General features: G+C 36.2%; 3 protein-coding genes across 6 annotated transcripts in view; 1 reads left to right on the top strand and 2 right to left on the bottom strand.

Annotated features, from left to right (window-relative positions):
- LOC121962077 (type II inositol 3,4-bisphosphate 4-phosphatase-like) overlaps positions 1-6,516 on the bottom strand; it is a 22,669-nt gene extending 16,153 nt beyond the window's left edge. For all 3 annotated transcript variants that reach the window (XM_088073771.1, XM_088073770.1, XM_088073772.1), the window contains exons 1-8: positions 6,365-6,516; positions 5,697-5,890; positions 4,463-4,521; positions 4,136-4,217; positions 3,391-3,609; positions 3,251-3,298; positions 2,091-2,200; positions 1,849-1,968 (exon numbers count right to left, since the gene is read on the bottom strand). In XM_088073771.1, the coding sequence (XP_087929897.1) occupies positions 1,849-1,968; positions 2,091-2,200; positions 3,251-3,298; positions 3,391-3,609; positions 4,136-4,217; positions 4,463-4,521; positions 5,697-5,820 (762 nt within the window). In that variant the 5' untranslated portion in view covers positions 5,821-5,890; positions 6,365-6,516. The remainder of the gene's footprint in view (positions 1-1,848; positions 1,969-2,090; positions 2,201-3,250; positions 3,299-3,390; positions 3,610-4,135; positions 4,218-4,462; positions 4,522-5,696; positions 5,891-6,364) is intronic.
- A 592-nt stretch (positions 6,517-7,108) lies between these two features.
- Positions 7,109-9,758, bottom strand: LOC121962100 (uncharacterized). The gene is made up of 2 exons (XM_042512295.2): positions 9,463-9,758; positions 7,109-8,905 (listed from the first exon to the last, which is right to left on the bottom strand). Exons 1-2 carry the CDS (start codon positions 9,632-9,634, stop codon positions 7,668-7,670), a joined length of 1,410 nt encoding a protein of 469 aa, XP_042368229.2. The 5' UTR covers positions 9,635-9,758; the 3' UTR covers positions 7,109-7,667.
- A 23-nt stretch (positions 9,759-9,781) lies between these two features.
- Positions 9,782-25,228, top strand: abcg2a (ATP-binding cassette, sub-family G (WHITE), member 2a). 2 transcript variants are annotated; one of them, XM_088073416.1, is made up of 20 exons: positions 9,782-9,905; positions 11,150-11,240; positions 11,926-12,007; positions 12,083-12,213; positions 16,128-16,187; positions 16,277-16,391; positions 17,110-17,262; positions 18,092-18,249; positions 18,515-18,617; positions 19,373-19,421; positions 19,515-19,613; positions 20,164-20,268; positions 20,835-20,980; positions 21,147-21,229; positions 21,735-21,824; positions 22,679-22,803; positions 23,215-23,369; positions 23,547-23,636; positions 24,288-24,352; positions 24,633-25,228. In XM_088073416.1, the coding sequence occupies exons 3-20, from the start codon at positions 11,951-11,953 to the stop codon at positions 24,784-24,786; spliced, it is 1,938 nt and encodes a 645-aa protein (XP_087929542.1). In that variant the 5' UTR covers positions 9,782-9,905; positions 11,150-11,240; positions 11,926-11,950; the 3' UTR covers positions 24,787-25,228. The 2 variants fall into 2 exon arrangements, with proteins under 2 accessions (XP_087929542.1, XP_087929543.1); XM_088073417.1 differs by lacking the exons at positions 9,782-9,905; positions 11,150-11,240 and adding an exon at positions 10,964-11,108.
- Positions 25,229-25,305: the final 77 nt, after the last annotated feature.

Raw genomic sequence — 25,305 nt, forward strand, 5'->3', positions numbered from 1 at the left:
GGGGAGCTGTTGTCTCCTGGTGGACACAAACATTTGGTGAACGCCATCATCGCTCTCTGCAGCCCCAGAAAAAAAAAACACCCTCTTCCCTCCTGTTTACGTTCGCCTCTTTTCTACTTCCTCTTCTGCAGACTTTAATGTCGATTTTTCTTCATCGCAAAAATAAAAGCTTTACTCAATCGCGCAAAGCTCTCGCTTCCTGTTTCCGCCAGCAGGTTTCAAAACTAATCCGACCAAAAATAAAATTATTTTTAGTATTTATTTTTTTTAATATATATATAAATAAATGATATTAAGCTAGTATACCATCAAAAATGTGGACTTTAAACACAAAAAATGTGTTAAAAATATTTAAACGGGTGCAAAAAAAAATACATTTAAAGTGCAGCTGTGCTTTTAAATTCAAGAATTCACCTCTTTTATCCACTTTCTTTTTTTTTTTAAATTTTGTAATAATATTTCTATAAATGTTTGTTCAGTCTTTTTTTCGGTGAGGTGACTTTTAAACCTTTAAAATAAAGGAAAATATCCTTCTTAAAATGTCATTTAAATGATTTAAAGCTGGACTATAAACTGGGCTAGATATTCTTACTATGGCAGCAGGTTTTTGAGAATTTTTTTTTTTTAATTAAAGTAAATAAGCCAAATATCTAAAATCTGAACACAAGCTGCTGGATAAAAACTTTTGCTAAAAAAATTAACTAAAAGGGGCAGAATTGTTATTTAAATCTGGAACCGTCTTCTCATAAAATAACTCAATAAAAAAAATAAATATAAGTTGCAGCTTCCAGAAAGTGTCAGTTTTTTTGGTCAGTTCTCAAGTTTAATAATAAAAAAAAAAATCTTTTTTACTGAATGCAACACTTAATGTTCATATTTTAAGCTTTTCTTCTTGCATAACGTTAATTTAGTATTTAATGAGATACTAGCTGTATCTGTAATGCTTCAGCCTACAGCTTTTCGGTCTATACTTTTTGTTTTTTTTCTTTTTAATTTAATACCTTGATGTTATTTTTAGGTGTATTTCTTTTGGAAAAGGACCGAAATAAATCAAATAAATAAATGCATTTCCACAAATAAAACACAACAAGCTGAATTCTTGAATTCTGCACAGGAAGCACGTAAATCTCTCTGTCCGTCTGCAGCAGCTGAAAGTCGACGTCTCTCCTGCTGCTACATGACGGATTCAGTCTGTGAAAACGCAGAAACAGAGATGAAGGAAACAGCGTCCATTAAAACCGCCGATCCGGACAAATAATCCACGAAAAATCCAGCTTCAGCCCTTCATCCCGAGAGAGGCTGAAACACGCCGGCCGAGAATCCCTCTGCTCCCTCCATCATCACCTTTCTCCTCCTCCTCTTTCGTCACGGTCGACAGGATTAAAAACCCATCGGCATCATGGGAAATTCGCAGCCGGTCCGGGTCGAGTTTGACAGAAAAGGCGAAAAAAAGGGAAAAAAAAAAAAAACGCCAGGAACAGAAATCTAAAAATCTCCCTTTCTCCCTCTGTGGCCGATTTACCCTGTGTGTGTGTGTGTGTGTGTGTGTGTGTGTGTGTGTGTGTGTGTGTGTGTGTGTGTGTGTGTGTGTGTGTGTGTGTCTGTGTGTGTGTGTGTGTGTGTGTGTGTGTGTGTCTGTGTGTGTGTGAAAGACAGAAAGTGAGATTAACTGAACTCTGTGTGTGTGTGTGTGTGTGTGTGTGTGTGTGTGTGTGTTGAAAGGCTAGAGCCACTGTACTGCACATCTACACATCCTTTGCACTAATCCTCTTATACACACGATTTTTCAGACATACACACACACACACACACACACACACACACACACACACACATACAGACACTTACTGGAGTGTGTATCGTCGGCTCCTCTGCGTGATAAACGGTGACTTTGATCCGGCTGTGATGGTAAAGAGGGTAGTCGCCACTAAAACATACCGATGTCAGGAACACACTGTCATCCGGTCCCTGACACACACACACACACACACACACACACACACACACACACACACACACACACACTTTTAAATACAGCGTGATAACAGTGTTACAAAGTCCTCACAAAGTGTGGGTTTGTGAGTGTGTACCTCCACTATCTCGCCGCAGCAGTGCTTCCTGACCGTGTGAGTGTGCGTGTCGATCACACACACTTGTACCTTGAGTCTGCTGGCTGCCACGGCAACCACGCCTCGGCACTCTGACAGAGAGAGAGAGAGAGAGAGAGCATGGTGAAATACAAGAGAAGAGCACAAAACCTAGGAGAGATGAAGAGAACATAAAATAGAAAAGAGGAAAACAAAAGAGAACATGACAAGAAAAAAGAGAACAGAAGAGAGAACAAAACTGCATGAAAGAAAACAGAACACACAAACAACCAAACAGAGGAGAACCGGACAGGGGAGAACGACAAACAAACAATAGGAGAGAAGAAGAAGATAAAAGTCAAAAATGTAAAGAAACAGAAGAGAACATGACAGAATGAAAGAGAAAAGAGGAAAACAAAAAGGAACAAAATAAAACAGAGCACAGAAGGAACTTAACAGAGGAGAAAAGAACAAAATGGACCATAGGAGAGAAAGAAACAGAACATAGGAGAGAAAAGGAGAATACAAAAGAGAACAGAGGACAGAAAGGAAACAGAAGAGAACATGACAGGATGAAACAGAACAGAAAAGAACAACAAAGAAAACAGGAAAATAGGAAAAAGAGCAGAATACAAAAGGGAAGTACATGAAACAGAAGAGAACAAAACACAACATAGGAGAGAATGAAACAGAACACTGGAGAGAAGAGGAGAACACAAAAGAAAACAGAACAAAATATAAAGGAACAAAAGAGAACAAAAGAAAAGACAACAGAGTAAAAGAGAACCGAGAAGAACAAAAGAGAACACAACACAGAGGGGAACCTCACAGAGAAGAAGGGGATGAAACAACATAGGAGAGAACAAAACGGAACATGGGAGAATAGAAGAGAATATAAAAGAGGACAGAAGAAAAAAGATAACAGGACAGAATAAAAGAGGACAAAGAAAAAAAAGAATGAAAGAAAAAACACAGAAGGGCGTCAAACAGAGCAGAAAAGGAAAAAACCAACGTAGGAGAGAGGAAGAGAACACAACAATGTTTTTCACAATCCTAGTAAATAAACCCGGAGACTCTGAACTCTGTGTGTGTGTGTGTGTGTGTGTGTGTGTGTGTGAGTGTGTGTGTGTGTGTGTGTGTGTGTGTGTGTGTGTGAGACGTACCTATACTCAGGTGCAGTGGAGAGACTGTAGCAGCAGATTCGACTCCACCTTGTGGCCAAAAAACAACATTACATCAACACACTGAAAATGCTGCAAACTGAACTAAAGTTTTAATGTGTCGATAAAAATGACACACTCACCTGTACCTGCAGCACCCTCCAGGTTTTCATCCCCGCCGCTGCAGCGTGAAGCAGTGTGTGCGTGCCGGGCGGCGGTGTGTGTGTTGATGAGCGTGCGGAGGTGTGTGATGCGTCGCCTCAGCGCGTCGGTGTTAGCGTCTCTCAGGACGACCAGCCACGACACACACTCAGCGGAGCTGCTCGCCTCCAGGAACACAGGAGGGTCCCCGCTGACAAACACTGAAAACACACAAAACACACCATAAACGAACATCACCGCACGTTTAAAAAAAAAAAGAAAAGATGAGAGAATTTTTTGGGACTTTTTTTTAAAGAAGGAAGTTCTCAAAGAATGTTCTTTAAAGAGCAAAGGAGAACACATAAGAAAAAGAAGAAGGAGGAGAACAAAAGACAACAAAAGGGAAAAAACGAGAACCCAAGAGAGAACAGACGAGAACAAAGAACTACAAAGATGAGCCCAAAAGTACTCAAAACACAGTGCAAGAAAATTAAAGAACAGAACAGAACAGAACAGAACAGAACAGAACAGAACAGAACAGAACAGAACAGAACAGAACAGAACAGAACAGAACAGAACAGAACAGAACAGGAGAGAACAGAACAGAACAGAACAGAACAGAACAGAACAGAACAGAACAGAACAGAACAGAACAGGAGAAAACAGAACAGAACAGAACAGAACAGAACAGAACAGAACAGAGCAGAACAGAACAGGAGAGAACAGAACAGAACAGGAGATACTTACTAACAGCCAGACGTGTGTCGTCACCGGGAACCTTCATGACTTCACATTTCTCCAAAAACAGCACGTCTTCTAGTTTACCACCCTGCACACACACACACACACACACACACACACACACACACACACACACAGATGATTTTACAGAAAGAACATCCTCTAAAGGCATGTTTCTTTAAAAATAAAAAAAATCACCATTTTTTTTCTTTAAAAAAATAGCCAGAATTTTTTGAAGGAAAAAAAAAAGGTCAACAAATTTAAGTTAAAACTTTGCGTGTCTGTTACGTCCAGTTTAAAGAACACAAAGAAAGTGTTCTCCCTGATTTTCACCTGTTTCTTCAGGATGAACAGCAGGTTTCCTCTCAGCCGACAGAACCTCTCACACAGATCTGAAACACAGGAGGAACAGGAGAGAAATACAGAGAACCGTCACTCTTCTGTTGTTCTTTTGCTGGACACACAGACGTTCCACCAGGAAGTCAAAGTGAGTCAGAGGATGGAAATAGACGGAGGGATGACTCCTGCCGAGGAGCCGCGGAGCCAGAGGACAAAAGAGGCCAGAACCAAACAGAACATGAGAGAACACAAAACGGAACAAATGAAAACAAAAAAGAACAGAAAAAACACAAGAGAACAAAAGACAACAGAAGAGAATGTAGGAGAGCTGAAGAGGAACAAAATAAGAAAAAAACATGAGAACAGAGAACCAAATCAAACAGAGAAAAGAGAAGAACTACAGATCAGAAAATAAAACAAAGAAAACAGTACAAAGGAAGACAAGAGAACACAAAATAACACAAAACATAAGAGAACAATAAAGAAACAAGGTGAGCAAAACATAGAAGAGAACAGAAACAAAGGAAATTAGATAAAAAAAGACATTATAATCAAAGAAAACAGAGAACAAAAAGACAGACAAGAGAGCACACAAAGAGGATAAAAACATAGGAGAAAAAAGAACTGAGGAGAACAAAACAGAAAAAAACAGATCCAAATAGCTGATATGTGAAAAGAACAAAAGATAACACAGCAGAACAAAGAAAACAGGAGGAAACAAAAAGTAAGACAAGATAACGCAAGAAAACATAGGAGAAAAAAGAACTAAGGAGACGAGAGCACAGAAGAGAGCATGATCAAATCAAGAAGAACAAAAGAACAAAACACAACAAAACAAACAAAACAGGGGAGAACAAAAGGGAAGAGAACACAAAAAACAAAGGAGAAAAAAGAACTACGGATATCAGAACACAGGAGAGAACAGAGTCCATCAGAAAAAAGAGAACACAAAAAACTACGGAAAAAAGCACATAGAAAAGAACTGAATCAAACAGAGGTGACAAAACAACAAGAGACAACAGAACAAAGAACAAGGGAGAGAACAAAAAGAAAGAAAAGAGAACACAAGACGACAGAAACACAGAAGAGCATAGGAGAACAGAACACACAGGAGAACAGAGAGGAGAACAAGACAACCGAATAAAACAAAACAAAAGAGAAGAGAAAAAGAGTAAAGACCCGAAAATGTGCAGCATCAATAAAATAGGATAGAAGGACGCGGCCTGACCTTTCTTCTGTCGTCCAACCAGCAGCGCTCCTTCTTTCTGGAAGTTTCCAGATGTTTCATCTCTGGACAGAAACTGCAGCTGGCTGTGATTCACCCTCAGCTTCATCTTCCTCATCTTCTTCATCCTCAGAACACATCAACTGTTTCCCATCATCATCATCATCATCATCATCATCATGGTCTGATCTGCATCACTGCCGAAACAAATACACACAAAAGTATGAATATGTACTGTATTATGGGCATGAGGAATATATATATATATATCTATATATATATATGAAATATGTTTTCGTTACCTTTTAAAATATAAAGCTAATGATGGCTGAATAACTTTTAATAAATTAGTTATATTGAGATAGAATACAAATATATAAACCTTAAACTAAATGGAATAAGTTAGTAACAAAGTATTTACAACATGAAACAACTAGCCTCACTTCAAAAACACAATAACTGTATCATTTTAAAAACCGTTTAGTATTTAAATCGCATTATCAGTATGTGATTGTCTCAGGACAGTTGCTGGCAGTCAAACCGTTAACCTTGGTCACACGAGGGTAAACTTTTAAAAATCAACGATTAAATTATTCAAACTAGTTCGTATGAAATGACGTGAATCTTGTTTGATATTTTAACATAAAAATATGATCATCGGCATCTCTTACCCGCAGGAAAATGTTTAAAATCAACTTTTCCAGCTGCTGTTTGTTTTGAGTGGACACCATAGTGGAAAACCTTTGGACCGCTCAAGTCTCGCGAGAGTTCCTTTCTATCGGCTGCACGGCTCATGTTGGACCACTAGATGTCGCGAGAAAGACAAATATACAACACTAAGCGACAGATAAATACAAGTTGCTATAGAGAGCTAAATAAGACATTGATTTTGGATTAAAACTGATGTGTATTCGATAAAAACTCTCATAATGATGTTATTTATGTAGAAAAATGTAGAATATTTTTGTTTGTTTTGTTTTTTTGGAAAAGGACTCTTCCCTGACTGTACCTGTTCGTTTCCCTTAAAAAAACATTATGCAAACTGGGCCCTGCCAGGTCCATAAATATCAACTGATTTTAATTAATGATACAGTTATAATGTAGGAGAAAAAGCAAAAGTTATTTAACTGCCTTATTATGTTTGGAGGCCATTTGAAAACAATGAACTCATACTTAAACAGCCATTGCTGTGCACTCACTGCAAACCAACATTTATTTTTTCATCAATTTTGGCAATTACATTTGATTCAAAGAAATGCTATTTGGAAAACAAAAAAATAACAGACTTAAACAAAGAGACATTTTACACTAACATCATCTTTATTTAAAAAAAAAAATACATATGATATAATAAATTAAGCTACTGCAAAAACGTCTTCCATCCATTTGGTAAACACTTTTCCACAGAAGTACCTACAAGTTTTCTCCTATGTGGATTCTCATGTGCCTTTTCAATGCTGGTATGTCAATGACTCTTTTCTGCCAGATCTTGAAAAGTTGCAGCTTCTCATCAGTGTAAGTGCTTCTGTTGTAGACTGTCAGGTCACCACTCTGTCTGAAATCTCTCCTACATGTTTCTCACCTATGATTCCCATGTGCCATCTCAATGCTGCAATGTTATCAAACCTTTTCTAGCAGATTGTAGAAAGTTGCAGATTCTCACAAGTGTGGGTTCTTTTCACATGGACAGTTTGATCACTTCTGTCTGAAATCTCTCCAACATGTTTCTCACCTATGTGAATTCTCATGTCCCCTTGAATGCTGGCATGTCAATTAATCTTTTGCTGCAGATCCCAGAAAATTAAGCCTTCTCACCTGTGTATGTTCTTTTGATGTGGACTGTCAGGTCACCACTCTGGCTGGTCCTACATGTTTCTCTCCTGTGTGAATTCTCATTTGCCATTTCAATGTTAAACTTTCAATGAATTTTTTCCAGCACATTGTAGAAAGTTGGGGCTTCTTACCAGTGTGACTTTACGTGGACTGTCTGGTCTTCCTTTTGTCAGAAAGCTTTCCCATGTTTCGCTTGTCGGGCTTCTCACCTTTGTGTTTTTTCATGTGATCCGATATGGATCTTTTACTTTTGAAATCTTTTTCACATGTTTTGCAAGAATACGGTTTCTCACCTGTGTGGGTTCTCATGTGGATCTTCATATAACTGCTCTGATTGAATGCTTTCCCGCATATTTTGCACAAAAATGGTTTCTCTCCTGTGTGGATTCGCATGTGTGTTTTTAAGGCTCCCAACTGACAGAAACCTTTCTTACAGGTTTTACACAGAAATGGCCTCTTACGTGAGTGACTTATGGTATGAATTTTCAGTCCTGTTTGTTGACTAAAACCTTTTCCACAGGTCTTGCAAAGGTACGGCTTCTCTCCTGTGTGGGATCTCATGTGGACGATCAAGGCACTGCTAGTTTTGTAATCTTTACCACATGTTTTGCAGACATTTTTTGGCTTCTCACCCGTGTGCGTTCTCATGTGGCGTTTTAGATCACTGGCACTTCTGAAACCTTTCCCACATGTTTTACACACATACGGCCTCTCTCCTGTGTGGATTCTCATGTGGGCACTCAAAGTGTATTCACAACTGAAATCTTTTCCACAGGTCTTGCATTGGTTCTGATTTTCTCCTGTGTGGATTCTCAGGTGGCGTTTCAAGGCATAGCTTTGTCTGAAACCTTTTCCACATGTTTTGCAAACATGCGGCTTCTCACCTGTGTGTATGTTTTTGTGATTTTCCAATGCTGCCAAGGAACGAAGTCTTCTCCCACAGGTTTTGCAAAGGTACGGTCTCTTCTTCTTCTTCTTCTGTTTATTCTTCTCTTCTTCTTCTGTGTGAACTCTCATGTGTGTCTTTAATTTGGACTTGAATTTATGAGCTTTTCCACACGTGTCACACTTGAAGGACTGTGAAGGGTCGTTGGGTGCTTCCGATACCACCGAGACTATGACTGGCATGTTGCCTAATGACTCTTCGTCTGTTGCATTTCGAGTGTCGTCAGTACTTAAGTTCGGAGTCTGAGCTTCACCGGGGTCACTTTCCTCGTTAGTAGGAGTCAACGTTTTGGCATCAGTCTCCTGCTTCAGTCCAAGCTGCTCCCCCTCCTGACTGGTGCGGAGATCCTCCTGTTCCTCTTTAATCTGAGGAGGCTCTGAGTCCTCCTGGTCCAGAACCTCCTCCTCCTTACAGACATTTTGCTGTGGGAGCTCTGGAGGAACAGAGAACGAAAGGTAAACAATACCACTGTGACGGTGAAGAAGAAAACGCAAACGTGAGCAAAGTACTATCAGTAACAAGGTTAATACACATTTTTACCAAAACAACTCCAAGACTTTGAGGCAAATTTTAAAGACCATACATTATCTGAAACAACCATTGATAAACCTTAAACGGATATTATTATTAGAATTGGAAATTTGGTGATTTGTAAGGGAGGGTCCTCTTGCAGCTTCGACTGAGTTCCTAGCTGAGCCCCTAATGTCCTAAAATCCAAGAAATGTCCTCAAATCCTAGAAATATCCTAAAAAACTGGAAACGTCCTGAAATCTCAGAAATGCCCTAAAATCATCAAAACATTTTAAACCCTAAAACAAAGTAAGTTGAGTCTCCCTGTCTTTCACAATTGTTGTTAAAATGTTTTTTGAGCAAATTTTCTTGATTTGCATTGCGCTAAAAAAAAGTTGCTAAAACTGGGATTATATTTAAAAAATGGATTATTTGTAACAATAACTCCTTAATAAAATGAAATGATAAAGTTTTGCTCACGGAGGCGGTGTAACTTTATTTGGGGTTTCCGGATGATCTCCAGCAGTCTGCGCTGCCGCGCGAGCTCGTCTTCGTACTGAACGACGGTTTTTCTAAAAACCCAAAATATTTCTTCAGCAGCAGCAGTGAGCCGCTCTTTAACAAACTCTCTCAGGTTATCCGCTGAGGACATTTCTGATCGTTTAAATAAAAAATAATAAAAGTATCTGCACAGACAGCAGCTGTCGGCTACTGTGGCGAATACATCCGCCAAGTGTCACCTTATTAACGTTCCGACAGCCAGAGCTTCTGTTTCCGGTTTTAACTGATGGCATTTCATTGCAAACACGTGTTTAACCCTTTAAAAGCCGAGCAAATTTAATTGATTTCTTTCCTAAATACGAGAAAAGATGACAAAGACGAACTCAAGAAATGTCCCACAAATTGCAGGAAATTAACAAAAGGTGAGAAGAAAATTGTCCAGAAAACTATATTTATGACAACGATGATTTTATATTTTAAAATATGTCACCGACAAGAACTATAATAAAATGAAATGACTCCATTTTCAGCACTTTAAAGTTTTTGGTGACTTTAATGAAAAAGAAAATTGGCAATATTTCTTTCTCTAAATTTGTTTGTAGATTTTCTTCTTTTTTTTTTTTTATGTCTAAACATTTTTTGGTGATTTTTAAGAAATTTAGTTCATCATTATTATTACTATTATCATTATTATTATTTTAAAGAAAAACATGCCTTCCAAATCCACAGGCTGCTGGTTTGGAAGGCATTTAAAAGGATTTAAAAATCAACAAAATTACACTTTTTATCAAAGCCAAAAACCATAAAAACAGAAATTATCATTTACTCTTCACATTTTATTTATCAATTTTTGGTGATATTTAAAGATATATACATATATTTAAAAACAAAATGGGCGTTTTTTTCTTCTTTGATATTTTTGTTTGTTTTAAGGGAAGAATTCTGTTTTTTTTTCTTTTAAAATGTTTGATGATTTTTTTTTTTCTTTTTAATTTTTTTGGGTGATTTTTTTTTTAAAGAAAAAAACGCCTTTTCTTTCTTTTTTGAGAAAATATGTCAAGGCATGTGACACTACCCTGACAGGAAACAAATATCTCGGTAAACAAAGCGAGAAAAAAAAAAAGCAATCAAAACACAAAAACAACAATAAAAAAGCTTCTGTGTATTCAAGCTGGATCTAATCACAGCGTCATAGTGAATAATTTCACTTATAAGGATAAAAAAAACTGTTTTTGTATTTAAAATAAATTGGTCCCAGAAAAATTGCCGTGTCATATAAAGTGTGAGTGTGTCTAACGTTTCGCAATGGTGTGTAAAAAAACCAAAAACTGCTGACTCTGCAGAGTTCAGTTTGCTGACTTTTTTCAGTGCAGGACTTTTATGTTTCACTGTGACGTAAACTGAAGCTGTTGGAGAAGTGAGAGAGTCGGTGCTGCCCTTCTCCCCACTTCTCTTATCTTCAGTCATAAAACAGGACTGAACACACACACACACACACACACACACACACACACACACACACACACACACACACACACACACACACACACACACACACACAGCTCTCTGCAGTCAGTGTCCTGCAGCCTGGATCTGCTCTCACTGGGAATTATTGGCTCTAACAGGTGAGACATAAACTCTTCAGTTCTGTTAAATTCACCTGCAGGTTTGACTCAAGATTAATCTGAAGTCTGTGAGGGAGATTCAGCAACGTCAGATTCAAGCAGAGTGAAGTCGGAGCTTTTTTACTTGTGTGGGTGAGTACATTTACTGATGGTCAACTTTTAAGATGCTTTTCTGCTGCTTTACACTTACAATCTACTGCAAAACCCAAAGCCTAAAAAGCTGGCAGGCTGTGTAAATACAAACTGAATGAAATGATTTGCATCCTTCAAAAATCACCAAAATTGTTTCCAGGCAAAAAAAGAGAGAAAAAGTTTCATTTTTGTTCTTTAAAATCACCCCTAAAAAATTTAAAGCAAAAAAATCTAAAAAAAAAAAAGACAAAAATTTTAAAAGAAAAAATGCACAATTGCAGAACTGTTTTTATTTAGAAGAAAAACAATGTTTCTTGTAAGAATTGCTGTAGATTTATTAAGGAAAAATGTCCTGAAATAAAATAGGAATTGCTTTGCAAACCGTACATTTTTAATGAAAAAAAAGCTATTTTTTTCTTTAATACAGTAAGAAAAAATGGCCAAAATTTTCATTTCAGAGAATTTATGGTCTTTAAAATTTGCCCGCGAGTTATGAAAATGTTTTGGTAAAAATAGGTGCTAACCCTGCATGTTAATATACAGTATTTTAAACTGACTAAGCATTTAAGGCAAAGAGTTACAACTGTAGTGTTGGTTGTTGTGAAAACTGAAAAATAAATTAATTTTTAACTAAATAAATAAATTGCACACAAAAAAAAGCTTTTTACCAAAAATGTTTCTTCAGTGTTTGAGGAGGAGCGCGGTCGAGGATGTCGGAGAGCAAAGTGACGATAGAGCCCGGGCTGAATGGAGCCTCAAAACACCAGGTACCTTCAACTCTTCATGCTGACGTCACATTTTGGTGATGTGTTGATTTTAGGGTGAATTAACGTTTTTTTCAGTCTGCAGGTTCGGGCCAACAGCGGCGCGGCGCCACCGTCAGCTTTCACAACATCGACTACAAGGTGACGGTGGGAGGAAACTGTTTGTGTCGGAAGAAAGGAACGACCAAAGACATCCTCATCGACCTCAAGTGAGTTTAGAAAACTTCAAAAAATTGATTTTTTTAAAGAAACTTACAGCGATTTAAAACCTGGAAAAGTCATGGAACTTGCAAATAGCAATTTCCAGGCTTGTAAAGTTTTCGGAAAACTAAATGTACACTGAATGTTTGAAAAAATTCATGGAATTTTGTTTCACAAACCTGTTGAATTACACATGATGTGTTCAAGCCTAATTGGAAATTTGAAATTTGGTGATTTTTAAATAAAACATGTTGTCTTTAAAGATCGCCAAAATTTTTAATGAAAAAAAGAAAACAACCTTTTTTTTCTTTAAAATCACCCAAAACATTTAAGTGAAAAAAAGGTCTACATTGTTTTCTTTAAAAATTACAAAAAATGTTATGGGGTAAAAAAAAAGTCAAAATGTTTATGAAAAATAAAGAAAAAAATGCCTTTTCTGTCATTTAAAATCACTTTTTCAAGTGAAAAAACTTAATTTGTCGGAACGCTTCGTTTGAAATACTGGTGTGACACAAAGACACTGAAGCACGTTTCAAAGTTTTCGCTGAGTTCGGCAAACTGAGGTGGCATGTGCAGTCATTGTGTGTGTGTGTTTGTCTACGTGCCGACCGGAGGACACCTGGGAGGTAAACGTGACTCCAGCAAGGCCCACACGGATCAAACACACACACATTCACACACACGTTTGGAGGCAAAGGAAGGAAGTTTTGCTTTGTCAAGAAACCCATTTTCCTCACACATACACACACACACACACACACACACACACACACACACACACACAGAGGAGGCTGTCAAAAACAATGAGTCGCCGCTTAAAGCAACAAACAAACGCCGGCAGGATGCTGAACTGCCTTCGTACCTTTTTAAAGTCGACTTAGTAAGAAACCTCAGGGCGTTAAATTCACAGAAATGTGTCAGACTGAAAAAATCATCTCCCAGTTGGTTCAAACTCAAATAGCTAAATGACTCTTTGATGGATTGAGATGAAATTTGGCACAAACGTTCAACAGAGAATGAATCCCACTGATTTTTGTGGTCATTTGAAGTTTCCTTTATCACCTCCATGAGGTTATTAATTTTTTGTTTTCATTAAAATATCTCAACAACTACTTGAGAGATTTCCATCAACTTTGGCACCAGTGTTCATGTTTCCAAGAGGATCATTCCTACCAATTTTGGTTAATTCTTCATTGCACCACCAAGAGGGTAGATTTTTACTTTTCTGTGAAATAGGTCGACATTTACTGGATGGGCTGATGATACATTTTGTACAAACATTTGTTTCTAAGACCTTGAAAACCTCCTTCTTTGATGATCCTGGTTGTGATTTAGTGAGTCATTGCTGTTTTTCCAGTGACTTTGTAGACGCCAAACTTGGATGTTTTGTAGCGACCTGTCACTGTTTTTCTAGCTGCTTTTTAAGCACCAAACAGGGATATTCTGTAGCAACCCGTTGTTGTTAATCAGTGGCCTTTCAGCACCAATCATAGGCGTTTTGTAGCAACCTGTCACTTTTTTTTTCCAGTGCCTTTTCAGGCACCAAATGAGGGTGTTTTTTAGTGACGCATCATTGCTTTTCCAGCGGCTTAAAAGGTGCAAAACACAGATGTATCTTAATGACCCATTGATGTTGGTCCAGTGGCTTTTTAGACACCAAACATGGGTATTTTTTTAGCAACCCTGTGTTGTTTTTAGTGACTTTTAGCACCAATCATGGGTGACACTTGTTACTGTTTTTCCAGTGACCTTTTAGGCATAAGATGTGATATTTGTAATGACCAGCAGCCTTTTAGGCTCCAACATAGTATTTTGTGGCGACTAAAACATTGCTGATTTTCCAGTCAGGATGGTGTCTCCAAATTTGGGTACTTCTAAGCCAAAACATCATCTTTTCTTAAGTATCACAAATTGGATTTACTGTCTGAATCTGACCACATGTTAATCACAGCAAACACATAGCTTTGACATATCCCCAATATAACGTGCATATGTAGTCTATCTTTGGTTTGAAGAACGTACGACTTTTTTTCTGCATTTTGTTTGGATGAGCATTGCAACCTTAAAAGTTTCTTAATCTAGACTTTTGATTTGTGTAATCCTGAAAATATTTAACTTTTACCCCCCAAAAAAACTGAATTATTTTTAAAAAAGTAAACAAAAATTAATCAATTGCTATTAGAACGTATTTATTCTCAGACTGAAACACAAGTGCAAGGTACAAGGGAGATTTATTAGTCATTTTACAAATTAAGATTTATCTTAATCCTGCTACATCTTTTGGAGTTGAGTGATGAGTTGAGGAGTCTGACCTTAACCTTCATAATTTGTTTATGAACTGTTAAAATGATCTTTGATTGAGTGTTATGAAAAATGCAGTGGGACAAAGTGCAGTTTGTCTGTGGGGTTTATGGCGGGTGGTTTCTGTGGTATTTTATTGTTCAGTGGGTGTAATCATTGACCGGCGTGACTCAAAGTTGAAGGTTGAATCAGAGTGTTTTTTTATAGAAACGCTGGAGCTTCAGTTAATCTGCTCACGCGATGTTGGCAGCCTGTTATGACGGTTTGTTTTAAAGCCAAAAGTTTGATAAGAAGTTTACTCTACTATCATTTATGACTGTGGACAAAATAGTTTATCTTTAAATTATGAGAAACCTGCTTCTCTGGACTTGTTTAACCATCTGTCACACTGCAGAAAAACATGTTTTTTAAGCTTTATTTTGGCTAAAATGATATTTTTTCTCCACAAAAACAAATCTCTGTGGCTCAGTGAGTGTGTCGTACCTGACACAGTTTAACAGCAGCACCTGTTTATCATGAGGAGGCAGGAAGTTAAATATTTGGTTTGCATATGTGGGTTAAAAATGGGGAGGTGGTTAACGCAGCTTTGGCTTCTCAGATTGATCTGGAGAGCAAATTTGGAGTAGCGCCTTTATTTCTGTTTTTCTCTTTTGGTTGTTATTTTTTGGTTTTTAGCCCGTTCTCATTCTAAAGTCGAGAGCTTAAAATACAAATGAAAATTTTCAAAAAAGACAAATTGAGAAATGCATAACCGTCACATAGGAGGCTAAAGGAAACTGCAGCATCATTTAAGAGTCTTGTGTTGTGGAATTTGTTGATTCATTCTGTGCCTGAGTCAAAAAAAACAACCAAAGATGAGTCATACTTTCTCCAAACAGCAAACTACATTTGCAAAACCGCAAAAAAACGCCTTTCAGTTCCTCAAAAATACAGAAGAACTGAAACTGCTTCGTCATTACAAAAAAAACAGTTGTAAATATTAACATAAAGATGAATTCTGATTTTTTTTATACATTAAAAAAAAAAAAAAAATTTCAAGCATCTAACCAAAAACCCTTTGACTTTGAGATGAGGTGCTGAAATTTAAACTCATTTCCAGGTTTTAGACTCATTACTTTGTAATAAATAATGCCAATAATACTTTGAACTTCTCAAATTTCTCCACTTAATATAAGGATCTCAGAATCTGTAACTTTTTTAAGTCACTTTTTATAACCCATTTTAATAGACCTGCTTTTATGTGATGTTATCTTTTTTATTTCTTTTTATTTCTTTTACCTTTTAAATTGATATTTTATTGATTTATTTCCTTACATTTGTAATTTTATGGTTTTTATTGCTTCTGCTGTTGTTTCTGGGCTATTTCTTTTAATTATTTTATATCGACATTTCACATCTTGCATTATTTGTCCTCTGGTTTTAATTTGATCTAAACTCCACCCTCGTTTCTTTTTGCTTGTGTTCAGTAGGACTGTTTGTCTTTCTGTCATTGTCTTGCAGGTGCTTTTTTGCCAAAGCACTTTTCAAACTCTGTTTTTAAAGATGCGATATAAATTAAGTTATTATTATAATAACATTAATAATAATTATTATTATTACTAATTTTCTCTCTTTCTCTCAGTGGGATCATGAAGCCCGGTCTGAACGCCATCATGGGGGCAACCGGGAGCGGAAAGTCATCGTGAGTGTCTTTGTTGTCTTGTACTTATACTTTAATTGAGTATTTTAATTTGAGTATTTTCTGAAACATTTTCTTATTTAAATTTTCAGGTTTCTGGATGTTTTGGCAGCCAGGAAGGACCCTGCCGGTCTGTCAGGAGAAGTTTTGATTGATGGAGCTCATCAGCCTCCAAACTTCAAGTGTTTGTCTGGATACGTGGTGCAGGTGAGTGAGACAGACAGGAAATCATCTACAGAAGAAACGCGTCACAGTGACCTATGACCACCAAATTCTAATCAGGTCATCATTGAGTCCAAGTGGACGTTTGTGCCAAATTTGAAGAAACTCCCTCAAGGTGTTCTTGAGTTATCATGTTTTCAGAGAATGAGATGGAAAAAATCATAGTGACCTTGACCTTTGCCCATAAAAAATGATCAGTTCATTCTTGAGTGTAAGTGGATGTTTGTGCCAAATTTAAGAAAAAAAATCCCTCAAGGTGAACTTGAGATATTTGCATTCACAAGAATGGGATGAACCCAAATTCCCAGTGACCTTGACCTTTGACCCATGACAACCAAACTCTAATAAGTTGATTCTTGACTCAAAGACATTTTTGCCAAATTTGAAAAAAAAAAAGAAAAAAGAAGCAAAAAACATCACTTAAGGCTTTCTTGAGATATTGGGTTCACAAGAATTAGATCGACACAAGGTCACAATGACCTTGACCTTTAACCACCAAAATCACATCATGTCATTTTGTTGTCTAAATGGACATTTGTGCCAAATCTGAAAAAAAAAGAGATGGAAATGAGACAGACAAGTTCACAGTGACATATGTATGGATGGACAGGTGGACAACCCGAAAACATCACCAGCTTGGAGGCAGAATAAAAATGTATCCGTCACCTTTTGGTTGTTGTTTACAATTGTTTCTTGTTTCCAGGACGACGTGGTGATGGGAACACTGACGGTCAGAGAAAACTTCACCTTCTCGGCAGCGCTGAGACTCCCCGTGAGCGTCTCTCAGGAGGAGAAAAAACAAAAAGTCGACAGATTGATCCAGGAGCTGGGACTGGGCCGAGTGGCCGACTCCAGGGTGAGGAAAGACAGTGATAAATATAATGACAGAAAAAGTGACGGGAGAAAAGAGAAAATATAGAAAGAGAGCAAAAGTAAAGAAAGAAAGAGAAAAAGAAACAAGTGTCAAAAAAATAAATAAACAAAACTTCCATCATTTAAAACACAAAACTGCAGCATCATGTTTAGCTGGTGGAAATAAACCTCAGTGTCATGTTTAGTGCGATTTGCTAACCGATGATGGAAAGAGGAAATCCTGCTGATCAGTTTCAACACTTTCATCAAAACCTGATGTGTCATTATTTACTCATTCTGCTGAAATAACGAAATCATAAAGACTGTGTGACCCTTAGAAAGAGAAGAAAAAAAGAAGTGAGAAATTAAGGAGGTAGAAATGAACAATCATTTAGGCAAAATGAAACTGCAGCGTCACAACAAAACAAAATGTGCCAAGAGCAAAAAGAAAGTGAAAAAAGTTAGGAACAACATTTAAAAATACAAAAAAAATCACAAATAAATACATAACTAAAGACAAAGAGAGCAAAAGCAATGTGCAAAGGGAAAAAGAAATGGAAAAGAAGAGCAACAAAGAAAGAGTGACAGTAAAGACAATAAAAAAAGATAACAAAAAGAAAATTAAATAAAGGAAAGCACAAGATATGAAAATTAAATAATTAAAGAGAGTGAAAGCAACAAGGAAAAGGGAAGAAAAAAATAAGAAACATGAAACAAGCAAAGAAAAGAGAAAGAAAACATACATTAAAAAAACAAACAGTTGTAAATATTGTGTGTGTGTGTGTGTGTGTGTGTGTGTGTGTGTGTGTGTGTGTGTGTGTGTGTGTGTTCAGGTGGGCACTCAGCTGATTCGTGGGATTTCGGGCGGCGAAAGGAAGAGGACCAACATCGGCATGGAGCTGATCATCGACCCGCCCGTCCTCTTCCTGGACGAACCGACCACCGGCCTTGACGCCAGCACCGCCAACTCTGTGCTGCTGCTGCTCAAGAGGTCAACACACACACACACACACACACACACACACACACACACACAAGAAAATAAAAAAACACAATATAATACCTAATTAAAAAGTCAAATGTAAACATTTTGGGGACCTGAATTTTGTCCCCGGTGGAAGTCCCCACAATGTATTAAAGTCGACCTACACCACACATACACACACACACACACACACACACACACACACACACACACACACACACACACACACAAATAAGTGTTCACCTTGTTTTTCTTGTCTTTTTTTCTCCAGGATGGCGGACAGCGGCCGCACCATCATCCTGTCCATCCACCAGCCTCGATACTCCATCTACCGCCTGTTCGACAGTCTCACCCTGCTGGTCAGCGGCAAACAGGTAACTTACACACATTTCATCAGATTTACAGGCATCTTTTCTTTCTTTGATTTTTTAAAAAATGTGTCTTTCTCCCTTTATCTTCTTTCAGTGTTTCGATCCGTCATTCTTCACTTTCGTCCTCTTTTGTTTTCCCAGTTTTTGATTTTTTTTCTTGATTATTTCCCTCCTAATTTTTTCTTTTTTCTTATTTTTTTGTCACTCTATCGTCATTTCTTTTCTCCTTTTGCTCACTGTTTTTCATCATTATTTGTTACTTTTTTCTTTACTTTTTGCCCTCTTGTGCTATGTGATCTATTTCTTTCTTCTTTTTTCTCTTTTTATGTTTTCTTGTCTTTGCTTCTTCTTTCTCTCCTTTCTTTTGCACTTTTTTGGCTGCCTTTTCCAACGGCCTTGACAAATATAAGTAAATATAAATCTTAATTTATATTTTATCATTCTTGTAATATTTTTCCTTTATATTTTGCTTTTATATTTTAATAGTTTCTCTTTGATGTCACTCATTCTTTTCATTCAATCTCACTTCTTTGCTAATCTTTTCTATTTGTCATTGCAGTTATTGATGATTTTTTCCCATTTTTCACTTTTTTGTTGTGCTTGCTATCTTTTATAATCTTATCTTGTTTTCTTCATTCTTTATTACTTTTGTTGTGTTGCTGTTTCACTGCCAGTCTTCCTCATCTTTTCCATTTTAGATGCTGTGTATTGGCTTTATTAACATTAACTCTTATTTTGACTGTAATGAAAATGCTCAGGTTTACCACGGCCCGGCACAGAGCGCACTGGAGTATTTCTCAGACATCGGTAGGAAAATCTTTACTATTAATCCAAAGCAACACAACAACGTGATGCAAAAGTGATTGACTGTTTAACTCTGTCTGGAACTTCATTTCCCAGGATACACCTGTGAGCCCCACAACAACCCTGCTGACTTCTTCCTCGACATCATAAACGGAGACTCAACCGCCGTCGCCCTCAGTAACATGGACAATGAAGGTGTGTATGTCCGATTTTAAAGTGTTTTTAAAAGTATCATTATCTTTTATATTTATTGTATACATACACATACACTCGACTTCACCATCCCCATTGTTGCTCTCACATTATATATTAGGATTATTTGCCCCTATTTTTGATTTCTTTTTTTATGAAGAATGATTATGACCATGTTAAAGAGTTACAATTTTTGCTTGTGAATTTACAAGTTTAAATTATCATCTTTTTTTTCAAAATTTTGACTAATTATTCTTGTAATATTATGACTTCGCTCTAGAAATCTAAGATTGTTTTCCCTTAACAAGGCCCCAATCTTCCTTAATAACTTTGTAAACAATACGAACAGGATTGTAATAATAATGGTATGGTACGGTACGGCAGTTTATTTAGCTCATTGTTAAATGTATTTGCAAGACTAATGTATATGATAATAATAATTTGGGCACCTCACCTCCCTGCCAATAGGAAGATCTGCCACTGAATTTATCAGGGTTTTTTTCTTTTATTTTCTCTGTTTGGACGATATTAAATTCCTCTTTTCTCCCTCTAGATCCAGATTCAGATTCAGTTTCGATGTCTAGACGAGGGATCGAAGACAAGCTCGTGGAAGAATACAGAAACTGTCATTACTACAAACAGACCGAAGCAGAGCTGGGTAAATACAAAAAAATCAAAGGGTCAATTTTTCAAAGATTATTTAAATTATCGGGCACTTCTTTCAAAGTTAAAGTTAAAAAGATTCTCAATGGCCAAAACAGACTAAAAGTAAGAGAACAGATGAACAGAGAAACATAGTTTGTATATATTTAAAGTAATTAATAACAGATTAATACACAAATACAGATGCAAAAGAAATGCATAATTAAATGGAAAAAAATATGTTGATTACTGGTAATTTTATATATTTCTATGAAAAAGGTAGATTTGTGGAAATGTATTAATTAATTTTCTGATTACTCACTTTATTAAAATTTATTTACGTTTTTTATTTTGTGTTTGTTATTTTATCATTTGTTTGTAATTTTTTGTCTTTTTTAGTTGTCCTGTTTTTTCACATTTTAAAACATTTTGCTGTTAAATAAAAGTACTACTATAAAAAATCTAATCAGTGAATTTATGATGGCTCAAGAAAAGTTAATAATTCATTCAAAAAATGAGGGTTTTATATGAATTAATTGCAAAACCAAACTATTTACCATCATCGCCTCCTGTCTCTTTCAGAAAAGATAATTCAGGGTAGGCAGACGACCACTAAGGCTCCGTCCAGAACCATCACCTACAACACCGGCTTCCTGACCCAGTTCAGATGGGTTCTCAAGAGAACGTTTCGCAACCTCATGCTCAACCCTCAGACCTCCATCGCCCAAGTAGGAACATCCAACAGGCATCAGTTCACTGCTTTTATCTATATAAATGTTTTAAAAGCCCCGAGTTGTGAAAATGTTGAAATTTTCCTTTAAGATTCAGCTTTCAGGTATTTTGTTTGCTGCATCTGTTACATTTACATTTCTGTTTTGTTTTTATTCTGTTTAGATCGCGGTGACCTTGTTCCTCGCTCTGGTCGTTGGAGCCCTTTTCTTTGATGTTCAAGAGAATTCAAGTGGAATACAGAACAGGTATTTTATCATTTTTGATTTTATTCTGATTTGATTAATTACAAAAATGTAAGGCTGTGCATTTTGGCTTAAAATTTTATTACGATAAAAATGTTTACATTGGTTGATGTGTATAATTGTCATGCTAATAGCGTCAAATCATTATTTCTTTAAGTGTCTGAGTTAAAGTTTAAGAAATTGTACAGTTAATTGTGGTTTAAACTTATTTGCCAGACCCGAGGAATCAAAACAATTTTAAATCAAAATAATGTCCATAATAATAAGAGAAAAAAGAGTCTTACTATATTATATCGTAATATATATATTTAAAATTATGTTACAGAAAAAAATTAAAAAATGTATTTAACTCTTCCCTCAATTCACAATTTCTTGAAGTATTTTCAGGCAATTTTCTTGTAATGTTTTACTAATTCTTGCAATTTTTTTGGGGCCACCTCTTGTTAAGTTGCTTGGTTTACTTTTTTGTTTTTCAGTCTGCGTATTGATGAGTTTGTTTTGTTTTCAGGTTTGGCACTCTCTTCTTCATCACCGTGAATCAGTGTTTCAGCTCGCTATCATCTGCTGAACTCTTCATCGCAGAGAGGAAACTCTTCATGTGGGTTTAACACACAAACATACACACATAATTATCAAGAAAAATATATATTGATCTCCCTGACAATAAACCAAAACTGTAACCTTAAGTCATTTTTGTGAAATAAGCTTAATTCACTATTCTAAAAGTGATTTAAGAGGATAAATCTTATGAGGATGCTTAATTGCATTTTATGTACAAACTTGTGTTCTTTAAGACATTGTGGGGACTTATTTGCCATGTGGGGACAAAAATCAGGTCCTCACGAGGTTAAAGTTTAATTTAGGGTTAAAGGAATGGTTCATTTTGAGAAATACATCTTAATTTTCTTTTAAAAAGTGAGATACCAGCAATATCAATGTGATTTCTTTGTTGCACTGTTAGGATGTAGTTAGCTTAGCTTAGCATAAAGACTGGAAACGTGGAAAACCACTAACCTGGCTCTGTTTAAAGTTATCTGCAGCTCATTTGTCCACAGATTGATAAAATCTGTTACACTGGAATATAAACAGAAATGCAAAAGTAGAATTTGTGGTTTTGGTGGAGTTATGGGTTATTTTTGTTTTGTTTTCAGATTTTATGCTAAGCTAAGCTAATACCCTTAGAATGTTTTTAACACACAGACATGTGAATGATATCTCATCTCTCTAAGTTAAGATGCGTATTTCCTAAAATGAGCTATATAATATTTATTAAAAAAGTAAAATGAAAACCTTGTGGGGACCTGAATTTTGTCCCGGGGGTGAAGTGAGTCCCCACAATGCCATTAAAATAGGCCTAAAACCACACTTTTCACAGTGTAGTATGCTGACTGTATAATAACATATCTGATGAGGTTTATTAATAATACTTTTGGTGTATTTTTCTCTCATCAGTCATGAGTACATCAGCGGTTACTACAGGGTGTCTGTGTACTTCCTGGCTAAGATCCTGTCTGACATCATTACGCTGAGGACCATCCCCACCATCGTCTTTAGCTGCGTGGCGTACTTCATGATTGGTGGGTAGGAGGAAACACAATATGCTATATATTGTTAACTTTGCTTACACTATGTTTTATATATTTTAATAACTGAGTAATCATTTAAATTCATCAAGAAAAATTATGAGCTTTTAAAGCAATATTTTTAATATTTTAGAGTTTTATGATGTTAGTCGGATAAATTCAATTTATTTTAACCCTCGGCTCTGAAAACTTGAGATGGGCATTTTCACTTATTTATTTTAAACATTGAATTTCACAAGTACTGTTCATTTAACGTCCTTTTTCTTTGTAAATAATAACTTTAGTTTTTTTTTCAAAATTAAAAAAAATAATAATCATTTAATATCTAATTTATTTGAAAAGTCAGACCTGGTTCACTGTTGTTTTTTTAGCTGATGACGTCTGACCTTGTTCTTGTGTGTTCAGGTCTGAAGCCGACAGCTGAAGCGTTCTTCACATTCATGTTCACCGTCACTCTGGTCGCGTACACCGCTACCTCCATGGCTCTGGCCATCTCCGCCGACCAGACGGTGGTTGCCATTGCCAACATCTTTATGACCATCGCCTGCGTCTTCATGATGGTGACGATCACACGCTCACGTCAACACGCAGCAGAAAAAACACTGAAACATGCAAAAAAAAAAGTTAATTTAATTTTCAGGCAAATATGTACACAAAGTCATAACAACTCGACTCCACTGTTGTTTTTAATGAAGGAATATGTTTCATTTCTTACCTGTAAATGTGTTTTTCGGCAGATTTTTGCAGGTTTACTCGTGAATCTTCCGTCCATCGTCGACTGGCTCGCTTGGTTGAAGTACTTGAGTATACCACGATACGGCCTCAGTGTATGTACACACTCACACTGAAATACAACACACTAAAATCTACTTTCAGCTCCAGTGTTTAATTTTACAGTTGTTTATTGCAGTTGAATGTTTTTATATTACCACTAGTTTAGAACTTACATTAAAGGTGCTTGTCAGTACTTAAACACTATAAATTAAAAAAAAATACTTAAATATCATAGGCCAGTAATTATTTTGGGAAAAATTAGATCAATTAAGCCTTTGAAACTTGAGCAAGCAGTTTGATTTTTTTCCCCAAAAAACATGGGTCCAAGGTAACGAGCAATTTAGCAAGACATGCCCCAAAAATTACCAAGAAATTGGTTAAAAAAAAAAGTTAAATGAAAATTGCCTGAAAATAAGCAAAAACAAAAAATTAAAAAAAGTGTAACAAAAACAGACAAAAAATTACCTAAACGTGCAGAAAATTAAAATATTAATTTTTATATATTTTGTTTTCTTTCTGAAACATTCTTTTAAATATAAAATATTAGAAATGCAGCACAAGAAAACTAACGTGGATCCAGGTTTTAAAGGGTTAACACTACATAAAAAATATTATGTTGGGTCACCTTTAGAGCATGAATGCTGGCATAAAGAGTTCTTGAAAGTACATGAATGTTGTTAAAAATGCTGTTTTTGTGTCTCCAGGCTCTGATGGCTAATGAGTTCACTGGACTGAAGTTCTGCACCGAGTTGAATTCAACTGTAACTGTGTAAGTAAAGATGTTCACAGTTAAATGTAATTATTTTAAAGAGTTAAAAGTTCGGCTTGTAATATCTTACAATCCTCCCCTCTCCCTAGCAAATTCTCAGATTATTCTTATTATTTTTATTTATGTTTTTGCAGTTTTTGGGACATCATTTCTTGCCAAGTAGTTTTTTCACGTGTTTTTAAAGAAATCTCAGAGGGTTAAACATCATGTCATGTGTTTGTCCCTGACGGATGACGGTGTGTGTGTGTGTGTGTGTGTGTGTGTGTGTGTGTATTTGCAGGTGTGACATTTCTGGGGAGTCGTTTCTGGAGGAGCAGGATGTCGATTACTCCACCTGGGGCCTGTGGCAGAACCACCTGGCTCTGAGCATCATGACCGTCTGCTTCCTCACCATCGCTTACCTCAAACTGCGATTCATCAAGAAGTTCACCTAAAACTTCATCACCATCATCACCATCATCACCATCATCACCATCATCACTACCGCTGTAATATAATTTAAGAAGGGAATGCAGCTCGAGACTGTGTTTGTATTTTGTCATTTTTTTGTTTACTTTTTTTTTTTTTTTGCAGATTTGTCATTATTTGTTTTTGATTCATGTGACAAAACATAAAATCTTCCAGATCGACACTGAAAAATTGTTTGTAAAATTAAAGCTATTTTTGTTTGAGGTGATATTTTCGTAAAATATATTAATTATTTATTCCCTCCTTACTAACATCAAAGCTCTTCTGTGTATTAAAGATAAATAAACTGTATTATGATTTTTTTTTTTTGCACTTTAAAGTTTCGAGCCAAAGAAGTAATTTTTTTTCACACAATAACAACAATTTTATATTTATGATTTTGTAAAAAAATAAAATACTGAATACTGATTTTGGATCTCAGTTCTTTTCATTTTTATATTTTATTTTTTTTCTGTTTTTATTTCTATATTTTAAAGGCTTAAGCT

Source organism: Plectropomus leopardus, chromosome 23 (assembly GCF_026936395.1).
Source record: "Plectropomus leopardus strain MGB_pleo_1.0 chromosome 23, ASM2693639v1, whole genome shotgun sequence".
NCBI lineage: Eukaryota > Metazoa > Chordata > Actinopteri > Perciformes > Serranidae > Plectropomus > Plectropomus leopardus.